The following is a 15,044-nucleotide window of genomic DNA, read 5'->3' as shown; positions in this document are numbered from 1 at the left end:
GCAAGAAGGAAAAAACAACCACAACTGGCTACTGTAAATACACATTGTTCTGCAGCACTGGGTTTTAATTACGATTTTTTTTTCTTTTTAAATTTGGTAGGCTGTGCTGGTTTCTATTATCCGTGTAACCATCACAAGTTGAGACATCAAAAACTGGCAGTGTCTCCTACACAGCGTCTTGAAAGTAAGTGCAGAAGCAGCAGTGGGTCTAAATAAATCCTATTCCGGAGGATGTAACGGAATCACAGGTAGAAGAGTGGGTTTATTATTTGTTTTCAGGATATCTCTATCCAGTTTTCTTTTTAACCTTCTCTTCCTTAATACACTTAGTCTAATTATTTCCATCGAGACACGAGGAAGAAATTTCACTACAAATGGGTGACGATTAATATTACATTAGAAAAAAAAAATATTGCACTATTAAAATGAAAGCAGAGTTATACATTCAAGGCACATTTCAAACCGACACCCAAGGCTGACAGCCCTTCAAGAATCCCAGCTCACACATCTCAAAAGATTCTTCAATAACAGGGTTGGGTTTAAGCTTATATGTCAGGGCACAATGCAGCCCTTGTTTACCACCATATGGAGGTGCACACATAGAATCCTCCTAAAGTAAAGAAAGCAAAGGCTTAAAAGGCAGGAGTCAAGAGCCTCCCTTTTGACAAAAGTAGCCTATTTCGACAGCTGATTCCCTCCTTTAAAAGCACACAGCACACATAAAATAAATACAGGTCACAAAAATTAACAAATCATCATAACTGTCTAATACATCCTGGGCTGGCTGCGGAAAAACAAGATCATTTTGGATTTATATCTCTAAGTATGGGATTTCCTGGACAGCTAATATCCACAAACAATCAAACACAGAGGACCATGAGAAAGAAGCAGCGTTATTTCAAATTTGAGCTGAGAGTCGTGATTTTTAAAGGGCTGAAACAGGAACTGGAGCTGAAATCTGAAGCAAGTAAATTCCTTTACTAGGCACTGATGGACACTGTTGTGTTTCTCTTGGCCTTGGTGAAGGCTTTTAGGTCACTGGGTTTGGGATATTACAGCAGACAAAAATCTTCGAACCACAGAAACTTCAAAAATGACAAATAACTGGAATCTCTCCCCCATGCTCAAAAAAAGAAAAAGCCCTAATGATAATTCTCTAAAAAGAGTCGAACCTTTTTATGAGACCTGTTGCCAATATTAGTGCCACCAAATGATCTCATCTTTCATTCTGGCTAAATTCCAACACACAATTTCATTAACCCAGGTACTGCAGGTGATAAAACTCATTTTTCCCTAAAGAGACAGCTAAAAAGTACCAGTTATACATTTATGAAGTACCAGCAATCAAAATTATGGATTTTCTAAAAGGTTTTTAACTACTTTTATTGAAAGGAAAATCGCTGTCTCAGACTTTTGTGACACTATTGCTAATAATAAATTTTACCATTTAGACATTGCAGTAATATGGTAGACAGTGTCAATAAAAGTATGAAACAAAGATGATCCCTGTCTTTTAAGGAATGCTTTCTGATTACACACCGGAAATTATAATGGGAAACATAAACTAAGTGCACCTTTAAGAGAGGAAAAAAGGGGATAATGCAAGACGATGGACCTCGCTACATATATCACATCAGCAGAAGTATTTAATATATATATGTGTGTGTGTGTAAAGCATGTATGAAAATAAAATAGAAATAAAGTTACAATATTGAAGTAAATATTAGAATAAATAATGACCTAATGACAATTGTTAATGACTGTTAATACATACACGATAAAATGCATGATAAGAATTAAAATAATAGGAAAAATAACAAAATAATGGAATAAATAGTACAAATTAAAATAATTTTTAAAAATCAATTAAAAATAATGAAATAGGAATTCAGGGGGTTATTTGGAGCTGGCCTGCTGCTCGGCTGCCCGGAGGGGCAGGAGCGGGGCCGTGTCGGGGCCGTGTCGCGGCTGCCGCTGCTCCCGGGGATGCTCCCGGAGCCTCTCCCGCTCCAGCAGCATTCCCGGGAGCACTAGAGGGCACTGTGGGATTTGGGCCACCCCGGCCTCCGCCGCCGCGGGGGTCCCGAGCCCCAGCCCGGCCCGGCGGAGGCTCGGGGGCTGTGGAAGCAGCGGGAGCGGGCCCCGGAGCGGGCCCGTCCTCAGGCCTGCCGGGCTCGGCTCCGGCGGCTGCCGGCGGGCGCGGCCGGGTCCCCCCGCACGGGACGGGGCCGCGATCCCGCAGCTTCCCCCTGGCCGGGGGGGTCCCGCCGGCCCTACAGAAACCCGAAACACCCAACCGGAGCCCGGCCTCTCCCTGCCCTCGCTGCCTGTGCGATTAAACACTCCGCGCCGTGCCGATGATTTCAGTGCACAACGCTCTGCCATGCAAAACGAGCGCAATTAATGCCTTTGAAACAATTTATGATTTCCGGCCTACTTCAACATGTATTAGCATATACCTGGTTTCTTTAATATACACTTTGTTTTTCCAAAACCACAAACATAGTTGCTGGAATTTCATGTGGAAGTGCTTAAGGGGTTGAAAGTTAACACCTTTGTGAGCCGAGCAGTCTCACAGTTGCTGCTAAACAAAAGCCTCTTTGTAGAAGCTTTCTCGAAATGTTTTCTTAACATGTTCCAAGTAGTTTTAGGCAGGCAACTAAAGTAAACAAGATGTTACCATGATAAAAACACTTGTGAAAACATTACAGAGTGCACTTAGTAGTTTCTTTCACATAAACTCCCCTTCGTTTCATCAAAGTTAAATGCACATGAAGCAGATTACCAGCATCACTGCAACACGGGACTGCCACATCTCTCCAAAGGTCTATGTCCTTTCTTTTAAAGAATATATTTGATTTAAAAATGCTACAGCCAGGATTAAGCACGTCTAAGCCACAATCAAATTATAGGGGGGAAAAAAAAGGGAGGGGTGAGGAATAATAAAACCTTATTCAGTCTTCTGAATTTTCTGCCCTGCCTACCCTGCTGAATAAACCACCCTCCCTCTCCAGCCGGGATTTCCTGAACAACTTGCTGCATAAGGGGTATATATTCCTATCTTCCACGGTCTTTAAACACATGCAAATGAAATCAAGGATATAGTCAATTTTGCAGGAAAGTCGCTCTGTGCTACTAATTGCTCCTTTCCCGCCTGCGAGAGGGCCCTGGTTAACAGGCCAGACACGTGTGCACCCTCAGCCCTCACCTTGCTCCCTGCAGCCCGGCAGAGGCCACGGGGTCACCGCCCTGAGACTGGACTTGTTTTTGTTTTCAGGCTCAGGGAGCCTTCTGGAGCATGCAGGGTGCTGCTGTTTCATTAGGCAGAGCAGCAGCCCCTGCTGCTATCAGTTAGCTCCAACTGATACCGCATCACATGATAACCAATAGCTGATGGATTCAAAACAGAAGCACGACACAGCGACTTGCTAAAACTGCAACTTATTTCAAAAAGAAACAGGGAAATAAATGCGTACAATAGCCCGTGTATCTGCTGGTTCTGATAAGCATCCTCCTGTTGGCTGTGAGTGAAAGACAACTAGGATCGTTATTTGTACAGTATTTATCTTTGAAATCAAGGGCCCTGTGGTGTACCTCACCTTGGGAACAAACACTACAGAATGATCACAGAAGAGTGTCAAATCTCTGGTTTTGATTTACCAACAGTTATGATATTTCTTCCTCAGGAGGAAAAGAAATGAACCATGTTTTAGACCTGCGAGTCCTTTTTTCTCCCTTAACTGAAGCATCATTTTATTGGCATACAGGGCCTTCATTCCACATACAACTTCTCTTTGCCTTTTCACAAGGTAAGTGAAATTAAGCAATACTCGATACACAGGCTGTATTTCACTTGGTAAACAAGAGCTTTTCCCTTGAGGGAGCCATCAAAAGAGTGTCACATATTACACAAGTATCAGAAAGAAACTTCAACCATCTACCTGTTATCTTTTCATTGAGTAATGAATTCTGATAAATGGCAACATAATTTTAAGGACAGATGCTCCACAGGAGACATGGAAGGCTACAGTATTTTATGAAGCAACACTCACTTCTTAACAGTGTCAATACACTGCTCAGGGACATCCATTTCTGCATTTGTTCTGGGTTAAATATCACTCTGAACAGTAAGACTTTGGACACTGCAGCATTTCGATGAGAAAATTTAGGTGATACGTTTAGAAAGCTCACACAAAATATTTCTGTTGAAAGCTTTCAATGGAGACAAAAGCTAGACTGATAGTGAAAAAACTAGAACTGATGGAGCAGCTTCAAGTCCAGCCTGGGCTGGTGACAGTTTGCAGGTTATTCCTAATTACTGACTGCTGCAAGTCATCCCCTCCAGGTGAACTGGTGGACTGGATCTATGTACTGAAACACCTCCAACATACCATATAAAAAGCCAGCCCTGCCTCTACCCATGCTTGTGATTAAGAGCTGTGTTTTCTATGCATGGCCACCTCAAGCAGACCACTCAAGATTCCTATGGAATCTTCCTGAAAGCAGCTGCTCTCACCTGGAACACAGGACTAGCACAGGAAGCAAAGGTGGCACAATCTGACCACACACTTTATTCTGCTATCTAAGGCTACCACAGCACCTTTCCTTTGCACTTACAGCAGTAAATTGAGAATTGTTTTAGAGGTCTAAATGCTATAGTATGGCATATGAATATGAATGAACTGGCAAGTATGGCAAGATTAGCATTTATTTCACTTAAGTGAACAACAGGATGAATTACAAGGAATGAGACCACCCTTCATGGAAATTTATGACTAGCACCTTCTTATTTTGTAATCCTCTTGTAATGAGAACCTTCTCATTACTGTACCATTCCTCACTTGTAATATATGTTTATAGTAGGACCAGCGCCGCTCCTACGAACTCAGGACGGTTTTGCCAGTGGAACCACAACTGGTCCATTCTGTTCTGAGAGCAAAACCCTATCTGTATCATCTAACATCACCCAGCAAACATTCTCTGCTTGCTTTTGCCCCTCCCTCCCTCACATAAAAACCCAGGGAACCGCCCCAGAAACAGCAGGTAAAGCTGAACCTTTTGCGAGTAAGTCTACTTATTCATCCTGAAGAACTTCATGTATTTATGTAGACTAACTTCACGAGATGACTACTCTAAATGGGAGAAAAACTTGTCCCTCTGTGCAATTAAATCACAAATATTGCCTGAGTGGCAGGTCTTTAGTGATCTTACAACTGACCAGCCACAGAACTTGAGCCAAGATCAGGGACAAACCTTCAGCAACCTGGATGCACCCACAGCATGTGTGTACCTGGTGTCCTACCCAGACAAAGAACTCTTTTGTGATGGGAACAGGGGTGAGGTTGATGGTTTAGTTGTGGAGCAGCCATGTGTAAGCTATTAGGGCTCTGAGGACCTTCCCGGCATCGGGATGCACGCACTACCACACACTAGTCCATAATGCACTGTTTATGCAACGTGTAAAATTGTGTTCTTTGGCAGCAAGGAAAAGGTCTGCAGCAAACTGCAGGGGCCCAATTAATATAATTATAGTTTATTTTTAGTAGTGTAGACTTTGTTCATTAGTTACTTATTTGACATAAATTAAATTTCACGTGATGTTCTGCAATTCTCTGTTCAATTATGGAGTTAATTTAAGACTAGATTTCTAAATTAAAGTGAAATCAAGGTTAAAACAAGGTTTTATTATTTACATGATCGATACTGCAACTTAAAAATTATTTAAATAAAATAAAGAAAAAAAAAGCTGCGGAACTGCAAACGCTATTTTATAGCAATACACTGAACAAGACCATAATTTCCCCATGGGGCTAATTTACTATCCCCTGTTAAAACGTTCTTGAGCCTGATCCAAAAGCCACTGAAGTGAAAGGGAGCTCTCTGTTGACTTCAATGGGCTTTGCATCAGGCCCAGGGTGAGTGACAGCACACAGGATTTCAGGGCATGCTTTCTGTACAATGCAAGTGCCAAAAAAACCATCCTTACTTTAGGAAGGACTGGAAGTCTTCGCACACTGCTTCACAGCCCGGCCATTTGCATACGCCGTGTCCGTACAGCGGGTGGCTGTGCGAGTGCTCCTCGTGGGGTAAACTGCAGTGAGAAAGAGAACAGACAACAAGTGCTGTAAACTGAAGGTGCTGCAACAATTCATCCCCACAAAGACTCCTCAAGAGCAGCAACCACCAGATCCTGAAGCATCCCCAACATCTCACGGTACCCGCCTGATTCTTGCCCATGGTTTTTCAAAACAGAATTAAATGCCATTTGCAGTGTGAAACATGTGTCATTCTTACTTAGCTATCCTCCTACATTTCATTCATTAATTAAGAGGTTTGTAAAGAATTTAAATTAACATGGACGGGGGAGAAATCATTTGACAGACCTGCTTAATATCCTGCTTGATATTTTGCTAAAAAATTTATGAACATTGCATATTTACAACTCAACTTCATCGAGAAGTCATCTCCATACAGCAGTGTCCCATTACACCACAACACAGCTGGACCTGAGGCTTTCCTCATGGCTACAGAAAGGAAAAGCATCAAATCTGCAGCCTTGGCTTTCCCACCATGTTATTTATTTACTGGGTTGGGGTTTTTTCTGGTTGTTTTTTTTCCTTCTTCTTACAGGCTGTTTCACTGCACAAATACAGCCTCCTTACATCCCAAGAAAGAAGATTTGAGATGTATTTTCACATGCAAAATTCACCATAAAGAAGAAGGGGCATGCAATCAAAGGATTCCTCAGCACGAGGGGTTAGTGGGGGCTATTAACCTCGCCTAAGATTGGGCAGGAACGTCACAGAGCCTCCTAACTACTGAACCCAGGGTTAAAGCAAAAAATTCATATGAGCACTAAGGGGTTAATCCTTCAGCGGGATTCCAATCAATACGTAATGATTTGGCTGCACTGATCCAAGTCATGAGACTCTTTGATCCAGGCCATGTGGTGCTCAGGGAAATGTATCTGTTGCACTCACTGATGAACCATATTCTAAAATATCTTCTTTATTCGACTTCTGCATGGAAACTTCCTGAGGAAAGGAATTATTTTTTGCAACAATCTCCATAACCTTAGATGACTTTAAAAGCAAAATGTCAAAATAATATTGAAATCTCTATTTTATGCTCACACATGTATGTATTTTTCATGGCAAATCTTTTTGCTACAGTATGTCTGTGCTGTATTATGGACTTCAAACATACACAAAGGATATGAACACATACCAGCATCTAGGTGTGGCTTTTATGACTTACTTCATCCTGGATTACAGGTAACGTTATGGATAAATGCCTACTTTTTGTCATTTTACTTTTACACACACCTGGAAATGCTGTTTATTTTTCTTCTCTAATATTACCTGTCTGTGCACTCTGACAAAATTGTGTTCTTGTATTATTTCACATGCACTGGGTAGCCAGATCCCTGTAAATACATTCTTGAGATGTCGTCCCAAACACAAACTAGTTGGAAGAGAAATTCCTGCCCAGATTATGCCACTTTTGACTTTAAGCTCAATGAGAATCTGAAGATTACTGAAGGTGTCTTAAAATACTATTTTACATTGAAAAAATAATTTTAAAAGTACTGACTAGAAAATGTATTATGAGTTTTACATGCATCTAGTTAATCTAATTAATTATTTCATTAATATCCTTTTTTGGTTGTTTACAAATAGTTCTTCAAGCATAAATATATATATGTGCAAGGTAATTTCCTAAAAAAACCAACAGTAGGTGAAGAGCCTTACAAAGGCCTTCTCTATGTACAAATACTAGACTGGTTTAACTGAATTAGTCTTTTAAGAAATGTTTGAGTGAGGAGAATCTCTGTAAAGTTTTTCAAAGAACTAACGAACCAATGCATTATTTGCAAGGAAATTTAAAAAAATCCTAAGCCACGCATTTCCTCTGCTAAGGAAGGAAGAGGCAGAATGGCTGAAGAACATCATGCACCCAAGCCAAAGAGGCATATGGTCAAACATCCTCTATATGCATCTGAAAATTCAGAAAATAATGGGGTTTATCATCTGTTTCTATACCTGGATACAGCAAAGGGTGAGACAGGAGGCTTTCATGTTAACACTCCATTAAAGTCCATAAAGACTACATATGAGAGTTATGATTTCAGTGTGTTTGGAAGAACAAAAAAAGGAAAAAAAAAAAGAAAAAAGCAGTGAAGCAGTGTATGAATCTGCCCAGTGCACGTTACCCACACACTGGGACTTGTGATGGCCAAGTAAGGAGTCAGTCCCCCATGGGGTTTAAGCACTGTAAATCTCATTATAATATCAACAGGAGTCACATGGCTTAAACCCCCAGCAGGGATTTTTAAAGTTTCTCTGTGAGAGCCTAAAGGCCATGGCCAAGTCAACGGAAAGAGCCCTACCGAGATTTGTATTTATTTTTTAAATCCAAGTGCAAATCTCTTTTCTTTCCAGGGAACTTGCACAAGACAAGACAAACTATGCAGGACGTGACACCCTGGTATTGTGTCCAAAGAAAATGATGGAATGACCAAGACAGTATCAAACTCTAAATGATGCTCAGGATGTCAAAGGCTCGTGCTGTCAATAACCATAAAGGCTGGTGCTGACTGTAAATGGGAACTTAAAAGGTCACTTTGCTAACTCGATGCCACGCGTAACACGCTTAACACCTACGCAGAGCTTCCACTGCCATTCAACCAAGAAGAGGAACTACTTCAACTTACCAAAAATAAGACATTTCAAAGAGAAAAAAAACCCCCTCACTCCTGCAAGACAAACGCCAGCCCTCTCTGCAGGCACTGTGCCATTCCGAAGGCACCAACTCCCATCCTGCCTGGGGGGATTTCAGCCATGCCTTTCGGTGACCTTTATGTGTCAGTATCAGATTACTGCTATTTTATCCATCCCACTTTTGAAGATATTATAGATTGCCACTTGTTCCCTGACAGAGCCTGAAGAAGCACCTCAAAACAAAACAAAGAGCGGGTTTATACAGAGGCGGATGTAACGCACAAAGGATACAGCCAGGGGAAATGAATGGAGAACTCTGCTGAACTGATCTAAGTGCTCACTTTGTTTGGGCAAACAGAGGTGGAAAAAGATGATTTTAATCCGGTACATAAATAAACAGCTTTGTGAGCACGATGCAAACCTATAATCTGAAATTGTTCACTGATAGTTTGCACGCAAGCACAGCTTCTGTAATCTGGATGCATCCTCAGTCTCGGAGACAGACTTTTAGAAGATCTGAGCATTGGCAAGCAGAAGCAAGTTTTAGGTCTGTTTGATTTCTAATGACACATTAGAGTAGGTGTTTGTTTCTGTCACTCTCTCCTTCCCAGGAATGCATATTCATGGTCGGGTACTGGTGATGCAACACTAGTTAGTGGAAATCATTTTATAACAAGACATAATTTTCAAAGTACTGAAAGAATAAATGACGTAAATTCAAGACAACGTGGGGTTTCTTTCTCTTCATAAGGTACTTGCATAAAAAGTAGTTAATACAATAGAATTACATCCAAATAATGCAATAGTGATGCATTATTACATTGAACTACAGCAAAGAACACTCTGGCAAGTGAAATGTCTTGCGTAAGTCACCTATTAATGACTTAAAAGAGAATAACAAAATCCATGTATGAGACTGAAAACTGTGTAAGTGTCCACTTATTTTCTGCTGCTTCCAGCTTTGTTTCCAGTACAGAGGGGAAGGGAAAAGGGACAGGCACTTCCACAGCTTGTCTAGGCTTGCTGGATAGAGGAGAGGAAATTTAACCTCTTCCTTCTTCCCCCTACACTGCCCCATAACCCCAAGGGTCTCCAGAGGGTCTGGTAGCAACTTCACCTCCCATTCCTACAGGGATGACTGTACTTGCACATCCCACTCCTGCCAGCCACTCACCTTCTGGAATACACCTGCTGTGCTACAGCACCCTGGAAGAACCACACTCTGGGACACAACAGCACAGGAGACAGAGACACCAGAGATAGCCAAGTGCTGATGGAGAGTAAATATGACACCCCAAAGTGAGATGGGTATGCTGGGTATTGGGGAAAGCAGTGACCAAAACCCCAGCAGGAAAGCTCCCTGTTCTTTAATGGTTTCATTCAACCCTTATTTATTAACCACTGGGAACTCTGTTTATATACTCACCAGCTAAGAAGTCATAGGTAGATACAAAATCCAGCTAAGCAGAAGCCTCAGTGTCTGTGCTTCTGCCACACAGTGGACCATATTTTAAATATTCATGATGCTGACATACTTCGTAATTCCACTCTCTTTCTTCCACATCTGCTTGGGCCAATGATCTTTGCCAAAACACTGGGGGAAGTCAGTGATGTAGAGAAGCATCCCTGACTTTCTATTACATTTATGAAGCATCTGCTCACGTTCTAACAGAGCTCAGAACATGCCTGAGCCACCTGCATGCTGAAAAATCAATACCACGTCTCCTGCTTTCCTCCTGCAAGGAGCTGGAGCACAGCACGCTCAGAAAGTGCAGAACTGCCTTTTTAATTTTACTTTATTCCTCAGGGTCATTGGGAAGTGACCTCATCTTTGCCAGCTGCCATGAAACTGATATCTGTGTAGAGCCCAGGCAGGAGCATGGGGCTCTGTCTCACACCACATTCCCCCTCTCTCTGATTTAAATGGCACAGCCATTGAGACAAAATGCCACAATTTTGGTCCTGTACAGGAGAAGGAGGCACACACCTGGGCAGCAACACGGCTCTCCCCGAGTTGTGACTGCCTGGTGAGCTCTAAAGCTCATCAGACGGCACTGAAAGAGTAAGGCTGCCGAAAAAGTCACAATTTTCTGAGTCAGAAACACTCACCGTAACTGATTTTAAAATGAAACGGAAGAAGTAATGATTAAATCATTGTACAAATTGTGCTCAAGTGCAAGTTCCTGCCTTCACGAGAGAATCAACCAAACACAGACACAAAACTGTGTTTTGCAGTGAAGCTCCACCGGTGAAAATCCCTTCAAATTCTTAGTAAGGTGGCACAGCACCTCTTTCCTCTTTAAACTGTGAATTAAAAAAAAACCCAACCAATAACTAAAAAAAAACCCAAAAAACCAACTTCTAGATACTCATGCTCCTGTCCAAGCCTCAGAAACAGCCCAGGAAGCAGATATGTGATCTAAACGGGGCTGTCTGGGCAGGGTGATGCCTCCCTATCACTGGATAAAGCTTAACAGAAAGTCATGGGCCTGCAGGAGAGCTGGAATTTGATGTGAGTGGTCAGTGACAGTTCTTTCTATAACTGACTTGCAAAATTTTGGATGCTTTGTAGAGGAGCACTTCTCCTCTTCCTCACTACTTTAGTCCATGTCCAGACCTAGGACTAGAAGCAGCTCATGTTTTACATCAAGCCCTATTGGTAGTAACAAGAGGTTATATTACATTTTAAATGACTACACCAATTTAAGACAAATCAAGTTAAAACTGCAGCCCACAGGCTGAAATCCTCTCCTAATCGGTGTGCACTAACTTGTGTACTCCTGAAGCATAAGAAGGGAAACAGCAGTGCTGCTGTAACACGAGGCCACCTCTGCATCCCAAATCACTGCTCCCTACTTATCCCTCTTGTGGCACTATTCCCTAAATTCCCATTCTGCAAGGAGAACACTGGAGAATCGGCAGCAAGACTAAAACAAAATCTGGCTGACATTCCCCTTCCCTTCTACCCCCACTCTCACTGCAAAGAGCAGAACCAGACTGGATAATTATAAGCATCATCCTCTGGTTTTGATCTATCCACTGATGGTTTGGATTATTAATCAACATTATGACCCTCCAGCACTCTAACACATTCTCCTTCCAGTGGCAGCCCCTCTTCCAGCCCTGCAGGAAAACTGCCACAGGGCCTGGACAGTCACTGCCCTACATCCCTTCCTTGGAGAAATTAAATGTATTTCTACAGCATTTAAAAGAAATGCCCATTGCAAAAAATTCATCATTTATCTCCAGTACAAATTCCACTCCTGCATTTGAATTAACGAGTTTCTCTATGATTTAAAACTCTTATTTTTTTATTTCAACCTTGTGCCTAGGTACTGTGGTGAAAAGTACATCAAATATACCCAGACACACACGATTTGAAACGCTGGATTTTAAATTCCAGCACTGCTAACTAATGAGAACAATTTTTTCCTTCTTCTTCTTTGTAGCATCACTTCATGTACTTACATACCATAATCATATCCTCCTAGAGCCTCTATTTTTCCAGGGTGTAGATCTTTAATTCCCTTTAATCTGTCTTCATAGCCTATTCCCTCCAACTCCTTTATCATCCTAGCTGCTCTCCTCTATATTTGCTCCAGCTTCCCTTTATCCTTTCTGCAAGAGAGTGGCCAATTTTACATCACACTCAATGTGGTTTAACTGGTTCTGCATGAAGTAGAACAGGAAAAAAAAAAGGACTCGGATGCAACATGCATGTTTATGCCTCCCATGACTGCATTTACCTTTTTGACTAAGACATGGCACAGAGTGTCCCACCTTAATTTCTCAACCCCGATTATGCCTCAGCCATTTCCCACACAGCCGATGCTGAGCAGCTGACGTGTCATGTCAAACCCGGAATTTGGAATTTTGATTTCCTAGCTGGGCTACTTTCTGCTTATCCCTGCTAAATCTCATTTTATTCCTCTCTGAACAGTCTCCTAATTTATTCAGATTAAAACGGATTGATTCAGTATCTTAGTTTAATTAGGAAAAAAATGTGATCCAACCACTTTCTTGGGTTTTGTGGGGCTGGGGGGATGTTCTTCGGGTTTTTTTTTTCAGTTTGGGGTTTTTTTTTAACACTGACTTTTAGCACAGCTATCCCATCCCTCTAACACACCCAATTCGCATGGCAGAGGGAGGTGGCAATGGCAAAGCTCTGGCCCCAATTCAGGAACCCTTTTAAGAACACACACAAGTATAAAAACACAGGATTAGACCTTGGACTTCACCGAGATGGAGGTGTAAAATTACCAATGAACACACATACTTTGTAAAAAGATCCTGTTTGCCAACCTTATTTTACTGTAATTTATATTCTGTTGTAACATTCGAACTTATAGTAAAAGAAAACACTGAGAAACAAGATCTGTACTTGTTCAACAAAATTCTATTCTGTTACATTTAGAGTTGAGGCGAGTCTTCCACTCTTATATAAACCGGCGATACGTCAACAAATATGATTAACAGGGATTATTCACGTCAGTATTTTTCACCCCTGTCCCACAGGCACAAGAAAACCTGTGCAGAAGGTGACTGTCACATCACACACAGCCTGGCAGCTTGCTGGGGGGGCCCTCGCCCACCCCACACCCCTGCAGCAGCAGCAAAGTGCCCTTGGGGAAATGTTTATAAAAATATAATTAAGATAAATAATGATTCCAAGGGAGAAGTACAGCTAGAGCACTGCATTCGCTCTGCCGCATGCTCTCCCCTTGGAAGAATGCTGTTTGGAAAAGCACTAAAATGCAGAGGACACAAGCCTGCTTCCCCAGGGAAGCGTGCTGAATCATACAGGTAGTGTAAATATCATATGCTGCTGCAGGTGCTAGGCGGTCTATTTGTTTGTGTTTACTAAAAGGCATAACAAATAGTCCCACTAAAACAGAACAACACTTGGCATTGGACTGATAGGTACCAGAGCAGCCACAAATCACATTCATGCAGCTAGATCTGAACTGCTGGGCAATACTAGAGCTTTGCCCTGCTTTTTGGGAGGGCCTCTGTGCCATGATTTGCCCCTCTCAGAGCACAGAGAAGCTCAGCATCCTGTCTGAGCATCCCACACCCAGGGAAAAAACCATACAACAGTGGGAAAGAAAGCCAGAAAAAGACAAGAAATACAGAACAGACTTGCATGACATACACGGCCAGCTAACATCGTTTACAGCTTTGCAACTTCTGAGTTAATTCACAGTATAAACAACAAGGAAAATGTTTCTTCCGAGCAAGACTTCCTGTAAACTGTTCATTAGAGCGCGCGGAGCGCAGGGCTGTGCACCTGCTGATTAACCATGCGCTCCAAGAATAAACACAAACCCCAGCCAGCCAGATTGTTCTGGAATTTGCTCTGAGCTGATTTTTCTTCCCCCATGTTATAAATTGGATTCTACAATAAAACAAACAGCAGAACATAGGTTGCCGAGAGTTAAAATCTACTTTTTACACTACATTGACCACAGCACCCACAGGCACAGCTACAATGTCTTTCTATGAATGGGACAGATTGCCATATGGATGCAGACACTGAACAAGCTGTACAACTCCTGGCGACAAGTGCCTAGGGGACTGTCCTATATTAGCACCACCTGTGCTGTGGAAATTGTGCTCTGTGTATGAAATGGTATTTAAGGGCCCATCGTGATGTTATTTTGGAGTATACACAAAAAGGAAAATTACAGTTAAAAAGAATTTGCTGGCTAGCGGATCTGTTGCTCAGTTCCCGGGATCATCTCCCAAAGGAATAGCTCTCCTCTTTATTCATGCAGCCCAAAATGACAAGCTGTAACACATATTAGCAGTTTCCCTGCCTGGGCTTATACCATCCTTTTAATGACAAGAATCTACTTTATAATATACATATGTTTTCCTGATCACACAGAAGAAATTACAGGCCTCCTACCTTACCACTACCAGCTATACAGAAAAACACCCCATGGCATTTCACAAACGTTGCTCCAGCAGCAAGCAATGCAATATGAATTTTCCTTGGGCTCCTTCCCCCAGCCCTCACTGTGCAGCAGGTAGAACCACAAATCCCAATTACCAAATTTAAATGTGCATCTCGCTACTTTGAAAATACAACTGTGTCTGCCTGACAAAAATAGAGCTCCAGATTAGCACAAGATGTTGAAGGAGTGAGGAGAAGGGAAAAGCACGGAAGAGAGGTTTGAGCAGTACCTAGCTGCTCTACAAAAAGAGATTTCCCCCTCTCCAAACTGCAAGAAAAAAAAAAAAGATGCCAAGAAAAAGTAAAGTAAAACAAATTGAATTAAAGAAAAACAGTTGTAAAGTGAACATTACAACCTGGGAAAAATG

At 42.0% G+C, this 15,044-nt stretch overlaps 1 protein-coding gene across 21 annotated transcripts in view; it reads right to left on the bottom strand.

Moving 5' to 3' along the window:
* Positions 1-15,044, bottom strand: part of FOXP1 (forkhead box P1) — a 376,283-nt gene that overhangs the window by 40,786 nt on the left and 320,453 nt on the right. For all 21 annotated transcript variants that reach the window (XM_074550350.1, XM_074550351.1, XM_074550347.1 and 18 more), the window contains one exon: positions 5,987-6,091. In XM_074550350.1, coding sequence (XP_074406451.1) covers positions 5,987-6,091 — 105 coding nt within the window. The remainder of the gene's footprint in view (positions 1-5,986; positions 6,092-15,044) is intronic.

This window comes from Zonotrichia albicollis, chromosome 12 (genome assembly GCF_047830755.1).
Source record: "Zonotrichia albicollis isolate bZonAlb1 chromosome 12, bZonAlb1.hap1, whole genome shotgun sequence".
In the NCBI taxonomy this organism is placed as follows: Eukaryota; Metazoa; Chordata; class Aves; order Passeriformes; family Passerellidae; genus Zonotrichia; species Zonotrichia albicollis.
The sequence above is the reverse complement of the archived record's forward strand: the minus strand, read 5'-3'. Positions and strand labels throughout refer to the sequence as shown.